Source organism: Sus scrofa, chromosome 1 (assembly GCF_054392235.1).
Source record: "Sus scrofa isolate SSC_HxYL_T2T_F1_AM1 chromosome 1, Sscrofa_HxYL_maternal_Yorkshire_Landrace_v2.0, whole genome shotgun sequence".
Classification (NCBI taxonomy): domain Eukaryota; kingdom Metazoa; phylum Chordata; class Mammalia; order Artiodactyla; family Suidae; genus Sus; species Sus scrofa.
The window spans coordinates 128,333,475-128,349,786 of record NC_139383.1 but is presented as its reverse complement, the minus strand read 5'-3'; the positions used below and the strand labels follow the sequence as shown (position 1 = coordinate 128,349,786).

Below are 16,312 nucleotides of genomic sequence, written 5' to 3'. Positions count from 1 at the left end.
TAAGAGGCTCCTATTTAGAAATGTTCAGAAGCACAATTGTATTCCACTAAGCTAATATCTCAGTTTCTACACCAGAATTCATATACTTTCTCAGATTCTGAATGAATATATGAAGGTTTTCCTATTTACTCTCATTTTCTAGAAAACTGAGTGTTAAGCGTGGTTATCTAGCTCTTTAACCCGGAAACTAAAAGTAGTAAAATTAAAAGCAGGCAAGAATAAGCATACTAAAAACAAAGACTATTGACAGCCTAAGAATTCAAAAATCAGATCTTAGGAATTCCCGTCATGGCTCAGTGGTTAACGAAAACAACTAGCATCCATGAGGACACGGGTTCGGTCCCTGGCCTTCCTTAGTGGGTTAAGGATCTGGGATCTGTCCTTGCAGTGAGCTGTGGTGTAGGTCGCAGATGTGGCTCAGGTCCCACATTGCTGTGGCATAGACTGGCAGCTGCAGCTCCAATTCAACCCCTAGCCTGGGAACCTCCATATGCAGTGGGTGTGGCCCTAAAAAAAATTAAAAAGACAAAAAAAATAATAATAAGATTTAAAAAAAAATAAGCTGGGGAATTTCCTTCATGGCTCAGCGGTTAACGAACCTGTCTAGGATCCATGTGGATACGGGTCTGATCCCTGGCCTCACTCAGTGGGTTAAGGATCCAGCGCTGCTATGAGCTGTGGTGTAGGCTGGCAGCTGTAGCTTTGGTTCAAACCCTAGCCTGGGAACTTCCATATGCTGCAGGTGTGCCCCTAAAAAGAAGAAAAAAAAAAAAAAAATAGGCTAACATGGTTTAAGCTAGAGGCAAAAAAAAAAAAAAAAAAAAAAATCTCTTTTAGGGCATTTCTAGATTACTACAAAGTACAAAGTTGAAATTCATAGCAATACCCCTTAATCATCAAGTAAAGATTAAACTATGTATATTTTTTCAATTTTTATATTATTTTTTAAGGGCAAGGAAGCATTACTATTTTAGAGATCTGCCCACATAACAGAATTACAACTGAAAATATTTCTGGCATTTAAAGAGTAAAGTTTCAGTTATACAGAAAATTAACTCATACAGAATAGCTTCTTAGACACTAATGTAGAGAAAGTGAAGTATTACTGTTGTTTAGCTAGCTAAGTGTTGCCCATAATTGTGCCTTGCCAATCACAGGTCAAGAAATCAATTCAATGGGTTATATCAGTGATTTAAAAATAGAAATAGGAGTCCCCGTCATGGCACAGTGGTTAATGAATCCGACTAGGAACCATGAGGTTGCAGGTTCGATCCCTAGCCTTGCTCAGTGGGTTAAGGATCTGGCATTGCCGTGAGCTGTGGTGTAGGTCGCAGACGTGGCTTGGATCCTGCATTGCTGTGGCTCTGGTGTAGGCCGGTGGCTGCAGCTCCGATTCGACCCCTAGCCTGGGAACCTCCATATGCCGCGGGAGCGGCCCAAGAAATGGCAAAAAGACAAAAATAAATAAATAAACAAAAAATAGAAATATGAGTTGCCATTGTGGCTCGGGGAAACAAACCTGACCAATATCCAAGAGGTTGAGGGTTGGATCCCTGGCCCTGCTCAGTGGGTTAAGGATTCAGTGTTGCTTCAAGCTGCGGTGTAGGTCGTAGACACAGCTTGGATCTGGCATTGCTATGGCTGTGGTATAGGCCGGCAGCTGTAGCTCCAATTCAACTGATTGAACCGCTAGCCTGAGAACTTCCATATGCAGCATTTGCGGTCCCCTTCCAAAAAAAGAAAAAGAATGGAAATAGAAGAGAAAATACAAGACCACATTGCACATAGTAAGGGTAAGTGTGCTTTGTGAAAACTTTATTTCAGTATTTCTATACTACTTTGCAAAGTAAAAGATATTACTTACTCTAGTTCCTGGTCAAAGAAAGCCATGGGCCTAAAGATTCATACATTATTACAAAATATAGTCACAGTACTAAATTTGCGATCCCCTCATTTTTACATCATACTTCTAAAGAAAAAGCTACAATTTTAACATTAAAGTCACTTCTTCAGGAGTCGATGCATAAATTTATTTACTTCTCCAAGTAACCTATATCAATATATAATATTTTATCTTGTTTAGTGCTAATTTTGGCTAAAGTAGAAATTGTGTGCAAATATTATTTTTTAAATTTAGGATCTTAAAGGACTTTAAAGTAACTTTTAACAATAACAACAACAATTTAAAAAAAAAAAAAAAAAAAAAAACCACAGGAGTTCCTGTTGTGGCATAGCAGAAACGAGTACAACTAGGAACCATGAGGTTTCAGGTTCGATCCCTGGCCTTGCTCAGTGGGTTAAGGATCCAGCATTGCTGTGAGCTGTGGTGTAGGTTGCAGACCCACCTCGGATCCCAAGTTGCTGTGGCTCTGGCGTAGGCCAGCAGCAACAGCTCTGATTAGACCCCTAGCCTGGGAGTCCATATGCCTCAGGTGCGGCCCTAAAAAGGACAAAAGACAAAAGACAAAAAAAAAAAAAAAAACAAAAACCCACAAATAGTAACTTTGATTTTTTTTTTGCTTGTTTATTCTGAGATGTAATTACTGACTTTGATGCCATCTTTCCAAAGTCACTGATGTAATCTAAAAGTCTAAACTTGGACTTCTACACAATCTGCTTATAGCAATATACTTGCTAATGTGTAAAGCAACAAAGCTCATTTTAATTTTTAGTTTATTTATGTATTTATTGCTTAGGGTTGTACCCGCAGCATATGGAAGTTTCTAGGCTAGGGGTCTAATCAGAGCTATAGCTGACAGCCTAGGCCAGAGCCACAGCAATACTAAATCTGAGCCACGTCTGCAACCTACACCACAGCTCTGGGCAACATGGAATCTTTAACCCACTGAGCAGGGCCAGGGATTGAACCAGCGTCCTCATGGATATTAGTTGGGTTTGTTTCCCCTGAGCCAAAATTGAGCTCCCAAAGCTGATTATAAGAAACAACTAAACCCTTCAAACTAATTTAAGCCATTTAAACTAAGTATGGCTTTTTCCACCTCTTTCTAGTACATTTTAAGACAATACTACCAAAAGTATTTTAACTAGGAAAGAAAATGTATCCAATTCACTTGGAAGAAATAACCAGTTTAATACATATCATTTTTAAAATGAGCATCTAATTCATAAGGATAAATTAACATTTCCAATCCCAAAACTCTCAGATTTGGAAGGACCTCTGTCATCTAGTCTAACTCCCTAACAAATACATTAATCCTCTTCCTACAATGTTCCTTGGAATCAAATTCCCATATGACTGACAAGCCTTCACCCCTAACTACCCATATATGAAAATATAAAGTTAGTCCTTGCCATTAATCAAAATTAGATTGATAAATGAGTTTTCAATTATTTTGAGGTCCTTGAAAAACACAGTGTATACATTATTCCCACATGTCCTGAAAATATAGGTTTAGAAAGGAAATGACATATTTACAGTACTTATTATATAGGGATTGCAGTAGCCCTATCCACACACTGATATACTAAATAAAGTCCTAGAGTACTTTGTAAGCTTTCAGAGTTTGCCTAAAGCACAAAAATCGCCAGTGACAAATATTTGCTACCTCAAACAAATTTCTTAAATTTCCTCAATTTATCAATTTCAAATTCTCAAGTTGAAAAGGCTTGTAAATTTCTTTAAAATCGAAGTTAGATTAACTTTACCTAAAAATGAGTAATGTAACTCTAAAATGATAAGTATTGTGGCAACAGATACAAATGCTATTCTTGACAATTTCATTTCATTCTGGATTGAATTCGCTCTTGAAACTAATACTTTGCAAGCACTTTTGAAGAATGTTGTCTCCCATCTAGTTCCTTACTCTCTCTTCCATGTGCCCTCCTCCAGACCTTACCAGCTGGAATCTGTAGCAGAAACAAGTAATCACAGGCAATTCAGAGTTGATCCTGCTGTAAAATTAGGTTAACGCTTCTAAAATGGGGCACATTTTTTTTTAAGCCTACTTAAATAATTTACCTCGGTCTGGCTTCATTTTCACACCAATTTCCACCCAGGTGCTGTGAAATAAATGTGTGGGTTCTTTCAACAGGCTCGCCGTGGATTTTGTGGCTACTGCTCCGTTTTCAAAAATGCTAAAAGAGATCAAATTAAAATTAATCTGGTCCTGCCCTAACACTCGATCTAGCAAGAAAACTACTGCTAACAGGCCTCTTCCTGGCACTAACTGTAGTGACAGCACCATCCGCAGGTCTGAAAAAAGCAAAACTCTCTCCGCACCGCCTCCCCCATCTCCTCCGGACCAAGCACCTCTCTTCCCCGCCCCTGTGCTCTCCAGGCCAAAGTGTCCTTCTTTGACACCGTGTTTCTGAACCAAAAGGAAGATCTATTTATAACCTGGAGGTACAGGCAAGGAAGAAAAAAAAAAAAAAAAAAAAAAAAAACAGATTCAAGCAACACAAGCTAACTAACCCCTTTGTAAAGAACGCCGCTGGGAACTGTGGCACCTCCGCAGTGGCTGGTGTAGAAATGATCCGAACCGATGACTGGGCGCAGAAAATTCTTCGAGACCCCTAGCGCTTCGCCCTGAGCTCTGCCCGTCCCGCGGGGCCTCACCTGTGTAATTACCCTCTGGCTAGTCTTCCTGCCGAAACCGCGGCCAAGTTTACACAATGAGAGGATCAGAAAGAAACGCGAGTCATCTCCTCGCGCCCAGCCCCTAGTCCCAAACGAACGCTACTGGGCAGTCCCAGGTGGCCCCTGCCACCCCCCGGCCCTCTGTGTCTCGGCTGAGGTCGTCCTGGGACGGTGTTTACAGCCGGGCACTCGCCCGGGCTCCGCACAGCCTGCTGGTGCCGGCCCCTTCCGTCCCGCCGCGGCCCGGGATTTCCTTCAGCTCCGCAGCCCCGAGCGCCGCGCCGGCCCTTCTCCCAGCCGGAGAGTTGTTTTCATGGCTCCCTCGGACGACCTCTGCTGACTAACTCGCTCTCCTCTCCGTCCCAATCCCTCCTCTTGGCACTTCTTTTCCGCCGCTCGTCCAGGGGTTCACATCACACTCCCCACCTCAGACGCGAGGCTCCGAGAGGTGCAGGGCCGGCGAGAGCGGAGTGTGGCGCGCAGCGGCCCCCTGGGCTGCGTTAGGGGACCATGGGGGCCCGAGACGACAAGCCCGACGCGGCTCCCCGGCGCCCCTGTGGCCATCCACCCCTCCTCGGCCGCCGCCTCGTTCCGCTCTGGGCACTCAACCCCAAGCCCTGCCCGACTTGCACCCGAGCCCCGCGGCCTCCGGGCTTCGCCCGCCCGTCGCCCCGGCCGGCTCGCTCGGCCCGCTCGGCCCGCGCCTCTGCCAGCTCCTCGCCCGCCCGCTGTCTCTAGCTTTAGCGCCCCAGCTTCCAGTCCCCTCTCGCTCGCCCAGTTCTTTCTCCGCTGTTTGCCCTGTCAAAACACTGCCCGGATCACGTGTCCCAACAACAGCCAACCCACCGCTCGTCACTTCCTCCCCGGCGGCCTTCGTGTTGGGCGCCCAGTTGTTATGGCAACGCCCAGCGCGCCCAGGGGCTCTAACCCGCAGCCTGGGTTTCCACGCAGGTGCTGCGGGCTGCAAGGGGCCAGCGAGCCCAGGAGGCCAGAGAGGCGCCGGGCGGTTCGGCAGCTCTCACCTCCCGCCTGAGCTCCGTGCCGGCTGCTGCGCGTCTGGGACCAGGAATCTAAGCTGAGCTATTAGAGCACAGAGTAACTGGGGAGCTGTCATTCGAGGGCCTGCCCCAGACGTGGAGGATAATTATAGTCTCCTCCACCTCCTCCACATGGGATGCTGGCTTAGAGTTGCGACCCAGCCCCGAGTGGCTTGCAGCACGCAGTGGAAGCCGGGTCTAATGTGGCCAGGACAGGAGAGTAGGCAGCCATATGCTTCAGGGGTTGGTGACTTTAAGAAAAAGAAGCCCCCTTCCCCCCTGGATTTTTTTTCAGATCACTAGGAGTTTTAGTAGGATTTGGAACCCAAGCTCCTGAGACATTCGCTGTGCTAAAAATAACTTTTATAACCTCTAAAACACTGACTCATGGCAGGAGGATACTTTTGACACTGTGTTATTGTCGGGGAGATGTAATTTTGTTGTTGTGCTATAACGATGTGATATGATGACATTTCGTGTTGGGATGTTGTGTCATCACTTCAACACAAACAGATGAGAAGGATCTGCTGTAATTAGAAAAAGCAATCCCAACAAGGGCTGAAGCTATTAACTACTCAGTTTATAGACAAAGTACAGATGGAGTTGTGAGCTCAAAACAGAGAGAAGTACAAAATTTGCAATCCTCTTTGGTTTCATTAGAAAAAGCTTTTTTTTTGGATGGAAATAACTTTGCATACAATAATCACAACAGGAAGATACTAGGGTAGGTCTAAAGATGATTTAGTATTTGTACTCTTCTGAGGTTTCCAAAATTTTACAATGAGTATGTTTACTTCTACATCAGAAAAGGTTTTGGAAATTATAAGATTGAGATTGCCTACTTTAAGGCCTCAAATTCATCAAACACATGAAGTTTCTATTATAATAATATTATCTGGATGTTTTCATGTGTACAGTAAAATACATGTGTAATTGTAATTAAAACCTTTAAGATTGTAACTAATAAAAACAGGACAGAACATTCAGGAGGATAACATTCATTTTCATGGGAAATGTTCTAGCATCATGAAGATAAAAATTCTGACAAATGGCAACAGTTCCTTAATCTATGGAATGGCTACAAAAGTTAACTCCCAGTGAATCTGACTCTGATACTACTGAATATTATATTATGTAGTTTCTTTTACCAACTGAAGTTTTTATTTGTTCTACAATTGCTTCTCAATTAACCTTGGTAATGGGATACAGAAAGAACAATTAAATGGAGTTCCCGTCGTGGCTCCGAATCTGACTAGGAACCATAAGGTTGCTGGTTTGATCCCTGGCCTTGCTCAGTGGGTTAAGGATCCAGCGTTGTCATAAGCTGTGGGGTAGGTCACAGAAGCAGCTCAGATCTGGGCATTGCTGAGGCTCTGGCTTAGGCCAGTAGCAATAGCTCTGATTAGACCCCTAGACTGGGAACCTCTCCATATGTCATGGGTACAGTCCTAAAAAAGTTCAGAGTAGAAGCTGAGAATATTGGATAATCTGGAACACAGACTAAAGAATTCTCTTTTTAAACAAGTTTTAACAGCACATGGATATATGCTGATGTGTGAACATTCTTTAAACTAGCTTTTATTGAGCATCTTAAATCTGTTTAACAATTGGAGATTGTTATGGCAGTGGGAAAAGGATTTCAAAGAGGTGTATTTTTGACTCATTCATTCATTTTTCAAATTATTGTTTCACTCAGCACACATTTATGGAGCACTCACTATCTGCTAAGCATATGCTACTCTCTGAGAATACAAAAGTCACCAAAAACAGGGTCATTATCCTCATGAAGCTTATAGCACTGATTGCTACAATTGCATAGCCTAGGTTGTCACATTCTTATTTATTTATTTTTTGGATGCACCCTTGGCATGCGGAAGTTCCCAGCCAGGGACTGAACTTACCACAGCTATAACCATAGCCACAGCAGTGATAACAATAGATCCTTAACCTGCTGAGCCACGAAGGCCCTGGTTGTCACATTTTATAGCCTTTTTAAACCTATAAAAATGAGGTGTTGGGACTCAGTAAATAATCTGTTTCCTTTCTAATTCCAAAAGTATCCTATAACTGTATAAAACATATCCAGAGCAGCTGGAAATAAGGACCTACCTACCATGGGAACTCTTAAGTGTTCGTGATAAATGTGTTTGCACCTTAGAGCACCCAAGCAAAACAAACATCTCTGGTTCCTGCTTGACGAGGGGTGAAGGTGGGTGAAGCAAGCAAGTCAAAACAGCTCTCGGGAACCTTACCCCTTTTCCATCCAATTTTCTCTCCATTTTGCTTTCCCCAATGACTTACGAGTAATTAATCTCAAAAAAGTTAGCTTGTCTTAAGCAAGGAGGTAATCCCCTTACCCTTGATAGGCTTTGCTGAGATGGGCAGTGGATAACAAAATTATGTGTTTAATGGAAGTCTCTATAGTTCTTTTACTGATTAAGGTGATGAGGATAACTGCTTTGCTAACTTTATTAGTACAGGACTGTTACTGTTACCAAGGTCATGGAACCAGTCCAGGCTACCAGAAAGAGCTCCACTAAAGCAGGGAATGGTGCCTGTTTCTTCTTCTATCCCTAACACCATGCATAGGACCTGGCCCAGAGTAGTCACTCTAAACATGTCAACCTATGTATTCACCAATTAAATTTTCTTGTATATGCCCACAAACTGTACCCTTAATACTAGTTGACATTTTCTCCCTAGTGGGGTAAAGCTAGAGAGTTAAGAAACCAATGGGTGGCACAAATTTCATACATGAAAGATAAGTTTTCATTAAATTTTGGTATTGTCTTCTAATAGTGGGAATTTATTGTGGATTGAATTGTACCTTACAAAATGATAGGTTGATGTGCTAACCATTATACCTGTGAATGTGGCCTTATTTGGAATTAGGGTCTTTGCAGATGTAATCAAGTTAAGATGAAGTCATGTTGGATTGGGGTGGGCCCTAAATCCAATTATAAGTGTCCTTATAAAGTGAGAGAGATTTGAAGTCAGAGACACAGGGAAGATGGCCATGTGACCAGGCAACAGAGATTGGAATGATCCAGCTGCAAGCCAAAGAATGCAAAAGATTGCCTGGAGCCACAAAATCTAGTAAGAGGCAAGGAAGGAGTCTTCTCCAGAGACTTCGGAGGGAACATGGCCCTGCCAAAACCTTGATTTTGTCGTTTTCATCTTCAGAACTATGAGAGGATAAACCTCCTGTTTTAAGCCACACAAGCATGTTATATTCTGTTACTGCAGCCCTAGGAAACTAATACAAAACTCTAGCAAAAAATATTAACATAATTTTTTCTTGGCATGAAAGTTGCATTGCTGATACTGCAAGTTTTCTAAAACTTCCAGGTTCTGAACGGTCACCAAATCAAGATCTTTAATTCTGTAAAAATTACAGTAAATCAGTTGGAAATATGTAGAAAATCTCTCTAGTGTCATAAAAGAACAACTTTATGATCACAAATAAGTAGTTGAGAATCACCACATGAAAATACACTATTTTTAAATATAGTGATTGGTAGATCTGTTTCATCACTGTGGAAATAAATGACTAATAGAATTAATTATAATGTATAGATAAATCTTCTACATTAAGTTAAAAAAAATCAAACTGTACTTTCAGTTCTTGAAGCAACAAGATGAAAGTCAAGCTATCTTTCCTATATCTAAATTGTTTCTGATTGTTCACTTATATTCATTACAGTTCATTTCTTCCCAAGGGAGAAAGATCATGGAGCCATTGCTAAGGTATTGGTTCATGTAAACAACCCTCTACCTTCTTTTAAATCGGTTGGCTGGTTTGTCTTTTTTTGAGACTCCTGTTTGTCTACCTTCTATAACCACAGGTATAAGGAAGTGAAAAATGATTCTTTCTTTGTTCCTTCCTGCAGAAGTGACTGTAGTAGTTAGAAAGTCAAAAGCCTCTAAACTTCAAGCCATGGAAACCTTTAATCTGAAGTTTTGCTGAGCTGCTGGTAGTCTTGAGTCATCAAGACTTAAGATCTTTTCAAAAGTTAAAAATAATTGCTCATTTTTGTGACTAAGTGTGTTCAGCACTTCATATATATTATACATTTGATCCTAAGAGGGTGATATTGAGGCGCTGAGGTAAATTTCCCAAGGCTTAGTTAATAAGTAGAAGAAGCTGACTTCCTAAATCGGCTCACTTAATTTCCATTGCAACATTACAAAGTAGGTTAAATTATTAAATAAATAAATTTTCAAATGGGGAAACTAAGACTCAGAAACATAGAAAATGTTGCACATTTGGAATGTAAATTGGTTTATATAAACTTAAGTTCAATGCTTTGAGATATATGTTCTAAATAAAATAGGTAAAGGAGCTTCCTGGTGATCTAATGGTTAAGTATCCCATATTATCACTGCTGTGGCTTGTGTTCAATCCCTGGATGGGTGCCGCCAAAAAATAAAAATAAATAAAAAATAATAAAAATAAATGTAAATAAAATGGCTATGTTTTGTTACATACTCTTTGTTACACTCAGTTAACAACAGCAGCTAACATTTCCTAAGTGCTTAAGTAGTAAGCACTATCTCAGTGATTTATAAGTATTAGTTCATTTAATCCTCACAATGTTCCCATGAAGTATTATTATCCTCATTTTATAACCCAATAGAGAGGAAAAGGGAATTAAATAATGTGCCAAAGGTCAAGCAATTAGGAAGTAGCAGAGCCAGGATTTAAATCCAAGGAGGTGACTGTGGCGCTTAGGTCTTAACCAACACCTAGTATTGGTCCCATATGGCTTGATTTTCCACCTAAACTCTGTACCCTCCTGCTACGGGCTTTTGTCATTTCCCCCACATAATGTCCCTCCCCAATTCCTATCTAAGCCCTGTAGACTTTCAGGGCCAAAAATCATACCTTACAATGCCTTCTAAAGCCCACACTCAGACACACCCATCTGTCTTTTCTCTGAATTTATGTTTAATTTATGATATTAAAATCATATATATATTTTATCTTTTTATGGGCAGAGATGAACTATGACCTCAGGTTCCTTTGTTTTCCTTGTGTTGACTAGCACCAGCCTGGGCAGAAAGCCTCAAGAATTACTCAAGACCTGAGGCCAACACTATTCTCTAAAACTGCTCCAGCTAATGCACTAGCCACTGGTCACATGTGACCATTAAGCACCTGTAATGTTACTAGTGAAACTGAGAAATTGAATCTCCCATTTTAATTAATTTAAACATAAACTTAATGACTGATTCCACTGTTAGAAAATTAAGCATGTTTGCATTTTAAATCCACTATAATAGAAAAAAATTAAAAATTTAATCAAAAAAGGAAAAAAAAGTAAAGCCATAAAAAAAGACAGAAAATTAAGTATATTTGGAACCACCTGGATGTGTGAATCTACTTTCTCCAGCGGCAAATTGTAGGAAACGTAAATATAAATCAATTATTTCTAATGAAAATTTAGCATCCAAGCTGAAACGTGCTGAAAGTGTCAAATAGACACTAGATTTCAAAGACTTAGTGTAAAAAAAAGAATGTAAAATGTCTTATTAATACTTTTAAGATATTGATCATATTGGATAGATGAGCTTTCTTAAATTTTTTTAATGTGGCTACTGGAAAATGTAAAGTTTCATATGTAGCTCATACAATACTTCCATTAGACAACACTGCTCTAGGACTTAGTGGCTTAGCGGCAACAACACAAAAGACATTCGAAAATCTATGCTCCCCAACCAAATGATGCCTTCTAGCAGTTCAAATGTAGGGCCAAGGGAAGTTACTGCTTGCCCTCATTCTATCAAAAGTTCTATGCATCCTAATGAGACTTGACTGCACCTCAAAAATAGTCAGAGTACACATTAGAGGTAGTAGACACAGTAGTAAATGACGAGTACAAACACACATTAAATTTGGTAGAGTTTTCATAGACAGTATTTTTCCTTTCATGTCTGTGAAAGGATCACACACAGAACTAACTACCTTACCCCCAAACAGTGTCAGCTATTTTCAGAAGCAGTGATAAGTATATCTGACTGAATAGTTAAGCTCTCCATGAGTTGGTAGAGATATTAAGGCTATTATAAATCAAGTTACTGATCCTTTAAATCTTTCCATCAGAATATATCAGTTCATTGCATCCTAATGAGAATTCTACAACAGTGCTCTACATAGTAAAAAAAAAAAAAAAAAAAAAAAAAAGACATTTGACTTGAATACAGTATAAAGAATAGCAGTGATCTCAGTTTCAAAACATATATGATAAAGTACATGATCAGCTATTTCAGAAAATAATTTTGAGCATAGTCTTATCCCTCAAAAAAGGTTTGAAAGAAACAATCTTTCTTTATGTTAAAATGCTATTAGGTATTTAAGAAAGAAAAAAAAAGTTTTATAAGACTGTACAAAAATAATGCGGAAAATCCCTAACTCCTTTTCACAAATGGGACAACTCATAATTGAAACTAATTTTTTCACCTGTAACAGAGCATGATAGAATAATCTGCAATTTATTTTTAATAAATCAAATTTCTACTGCTTCTGTCAGAACCCAAAAGCTCAATGCAGCATAAAAAGAATTCTAGAAGTGATTCCTTTGTTTGCCTGCTGTGTATATCTCAATAATTTCATACAGCCATTCTTCAGAGAGAACAGAACATTAGCTGCCTTCTTATTCCAAATTGCACAGGCAAAATTTTGTACTTGCAACTCAGTGTAATTCATCTTTACCTCCAAAATGTCATTTCTGCCTAACATAAGTTTAATTCAATTCAGCTTTCGTTGAACTTCACATGCCAAAAACTTTATTGGACCCTAGAGAGACAGAGGCCAGAAAAGCAAGTACTTACCCTCAAAAAGCTTTGTTAATCTAAAAGGAGGTAGCAATGTAAATAAACAACTGCAATTTGTTTGATACCAAAGAAATTATGCCTAAGGAAAACATGTGGCACAAAGAAGGAAAGTCCCTCCCCTCTAGGACAAAGGGTTGCTAAAAAGGAACATATTAGCTATGTTTTGGAGAATGAAGGGGTCATCATCAGACAGGCATAATGGAGTGGGATGGAGAAGGGGGAGTTGTTCCTAACATGCCACTCCAGCATGTTATCAAGGCATGACAGAACATATTTTATTTAGGGAGCCATATTAGAAGGTCAGATTCAAGGAAGTTAAATGCAAGTGATAGGTACAATCTTAGGTTCTCCCCCTCCTTTTTGGTATTGGCCCCAGTTCTTCATCCCTCCCCAAATCCATGCTTTTCCCTTATAACCAGCAGTCTTTCCCAGTAATAGGTCAGAATATATTTCCCAGTTCCTGGTTCAGCCATGTGACTTGCTTCGATGAATAGAATGAGGCTAATGTTATAGTTTTGAGCTAGACCTTATCAGGCCTTGGCTGTTTGCTCTCTTGTATCTCTGCCATTACCATGAAAACCAGATACCAAGGCTAACCTGCTGGTACGTGGAAGATCAGAGACAAGTGGAATGAACTTTAGCTGCCTCACATGACACATAGATCAATCCCAGCTTTGATTAGCAGAACTACCACAGTCAACCTATATATCCATGAGTATACAAGTCGGTAAGGTTTGGAGTGGTTTATTACACAGCATTATTGAGGCATTAGCAAACCAATACAGCCATTGTAATGAACTTGGATTTTATCTTGTGGATGACAGAAAACTATAAAGGACTGTAATAAATAGGTAATCAGATTGTTTCAAAAAGATGGCTTCAGCAGTACAGTGGAAGATGGAGATTGGAAAGAAGTGGTGACCAAAAAAGCTATTCCAATGATTCAACTCCCAGAGCTTTCAGACCTAACTGAATGGCAGTGGATAAGGAGTAGAGAAAACAGACTAGAGAGAGGTTTAGGTACAGAATTTGGTGGTGATTGGTTGCAGGCAAAGAGAGAGGTCAGCATTCCTGCCCTCACCACTCTACCCTACCCTGGCTTGGAGTAGTTGGTGTACCACCACATACTTCTTAGATAGGAAACACAGGAGAAAATCAGATTGGCCACTGAGGTGTGGGGTAGGAGTTGGGGAACAGGGTATAACATATTTGGTTTAGATACATTAAGTTTGAAAAACCTGTAATGATCTAGACAGACATTATGAAAGCAGAGGAAAATTCTATCCTGAAGCTTGGGGATGAGGTGTCCTACAGATGTATCTTACTCAGAAACCATCATCATCCAAATGGTGGCTACTCCCTAGAAGCAGCAGCAGCTATCACGGGTATAAGAAGGAAAGGTGCTCATAAATGTTGACTGTTGTGGAGAAGTCAAATACGGTAAAGACAGAGAGTTCCCGTTGTGGCTCAGTGGGTTACGAACCAACTAGTATCCATGAGGATGTGGGTTTGATCCCTAGCCTCACTCAGTGAGTTAAGGATCCTGCATTGCCATGAGCTGTGGTGTAGGTTGCAGACGCGGCTCTGATCTGGCATTGCTGTGGCTGTGGCTGTGGCATAGGTCAGCAGCTGTAGCTCCGATTCAATTTCTAGCCCAGGAAGTTCCATGTGTTGCAGGTGCAGTCCATAAAAAGAAAAAAAGAAAAAAAAAAAAAAAAAAGGTAAGGACTGAGAAATATTCTTTTAACAATCATGTCACCCTTAAAAGAAGGAACAATTTTTACAAATTGACAGCAGTAGCCTGGGCCCAAATGAACCATTTACGTATTCAGAAAATAACCCATAACTGAGAAATTCAGCATGCCAGGGCAGATCACTACTTCACACCAGGTCTGTGTGGCATAATTCTAAGAATAGCTGATAGATTTACTATCAGCCTATATTTTGGGAATTCAACATCATTTGTGCTATATCCCAGAAAGACCGTTATCTATGATTTCATGAAGTGTACCAGCAAAATCCAACATGCAGAGATTTCACAGAAATTGCTTTTGTGAGAGCAAGGTACTTCAGAAATGTTTTATGATTTATAGGAATGTCACATATGAAAAACAAAAAAATAAAAACACCCTCCCCAGTTCTTATTCATAAGTGCCCATATTTTGAATGTCTCTTCAGTGTGCTATGTACTTGCTATTTTTCTCTCAGGAAATCATGGCTCATTTCTTTCTCTTCATCAGAACACAACATAACTGGGTATTGATGGCATGTCTAGTTAATGGAATCCACACAGCAAATACGTAGTAAAACAAATATAAAATAAGACCAATGTGGAGGTCCTATGTGGCTCAGTAGGTTAAGGATCTGGTGTTGTCATTGTAGCAGCTCTGGTCACAGCTGTGATGCAGGTTCGATCCCTGGCCTAGGAACTTCTACATGCTGCAGTCATGGTCAAAAAAATCAACAAAAACAAACCAGCAGGGCTGTTTGGATAGTTAGATATTGGATAGTTAGACAGGCCCTAGTTACTGCTTTTAATAGTGAGATAATACTAGGCCATGCAAGTGCCTCAGGATACCTGCCTTATTTGTGACATCCTTTTTGCCATGTGACCCTATACTTTTTGACCACAGGTGACTGAACTAAGGATCAAATCTTACCTGAAGACAATCCTATATAAGTTGGCATGTGGTCTGCAAAGTGGCTCAGTGTTAGATTCTAAGCCCAGCTGGAGAACCATTATATTGGCTAGTGACTGGCTAATCATAATCATTATGATGGTGGTGGTGGGAGGGTAGTGATGTTATTCCAAACATGTAAAATTAGTAGCAGCTGAGCAAACCCAGAGGCCACCTTCATGGTGAGCAATGGAAAAGGCGGCAACAGACACACAATTCTAAAAGAGCATTAAGTATTCTTTTGTGCGTGTGTCTTTTTAGGGCCACACCTGCAGCATATGGAAGTTCAGAGGATAGGGGTCAAATCAGAGCTGTATCCATGGGCCTATGCCACAGCCACAGCAACACAGGATCTGAGCTTGTATGTGATCTACACCACAGATCATGGCAATGCCGGATCCTTAACCCATTGACAGAGGTCAGGGATCAAACTGGCATCCTCATGGATACTTGGGATAGTTGGGTTTCTTACCGCTGAGCCATGGCAGGAACTCCTAAAAAAGCATTAAGTATTATTAAGCCAAGAGCTGCAATTAGGCTGCTAGAGGTGCTGCCAGTCCCAAAGGATGGAAATGATTAACCAGCTGAATATGTGTTGAGATTCTGTGGGGGGGGAGTTCTCCTTTTACAGTTCCATGAATCTTTACAATAAACCTCTATAACAAAGGCAATGTGAAGATCTCTGATACTTGAAACTTGAAAACATCTAACATAGTTTTACATTGCTTTCAATCATGAGTGAAAATGTTAAGATAAATTATTGAATTAGGGAGTTCCCGTCGTGGCGCAGTGGTTAACGAATCCAACTAGGAACCACGAGGTTGCGGGTTCAATCCCTGGCCTTGCTTAGTGGCTTAAGGATCTGGCGTTGCCGTGAGCTGTGGTGTAGGTCGCAGACGTGGCTCGGATCCCGCGTTGCTGTGGCTCTGGCGTAGGCCGGTGGCTAGAGCTCCCGTTAGACCCCTAGCCTAGGAACCTCCATATGCCGTGGGAGTGGCTCAAGAAAACGCAAAAAGACAAAAAAAATATATATATATATTGAATTAGGGTCCCTACATATGTCAATTAAAACTACTCAATCAGCAATATGTACTGATTACTTACTATGTAACCAGTCGTGTACCAGCATTAAGAATTTGGTAGTAAACAAGACTGACATGACTCCT

At 40.6% G+C, this 16,312-nt stretch overlaps 1 protein-coding gene across 8 annotated transcripts in view; it reads right to left on the bottom strand.

Moving 5' to 3' along the window:
- The window catches only part of ATOSA (atos homolog A), a 103,492-nt gene extending 98,075 nt beyond the window's left edge, over nt 1-5,417 (bottom strand). For all 8 annotated transcript variants that reach the window (XR_014811193.1, XR_002344858.2, XR_002344857.2 and 5 more), the window contains exons 1-2: nt 4,433-5,417; nt 3,980-4,095 (exon numbers count right to left, since the gene is read on the bottom strand). Coding sequence is in view for 2 of the 8 variants with exons in the window: in XM_005659593.4 (XP_005659650.2) it covers nt 3,980-3,995 (16 nt within the window). In the remaining 6 variants the exon portion in view is untranslated. The remainder of the gene's footprint in view (nt 1-3,979; nt 4,096-4,432) is intronic.
- Nucleotides 5,418-16,312: the final 10,895 nt, after the last annotated feature.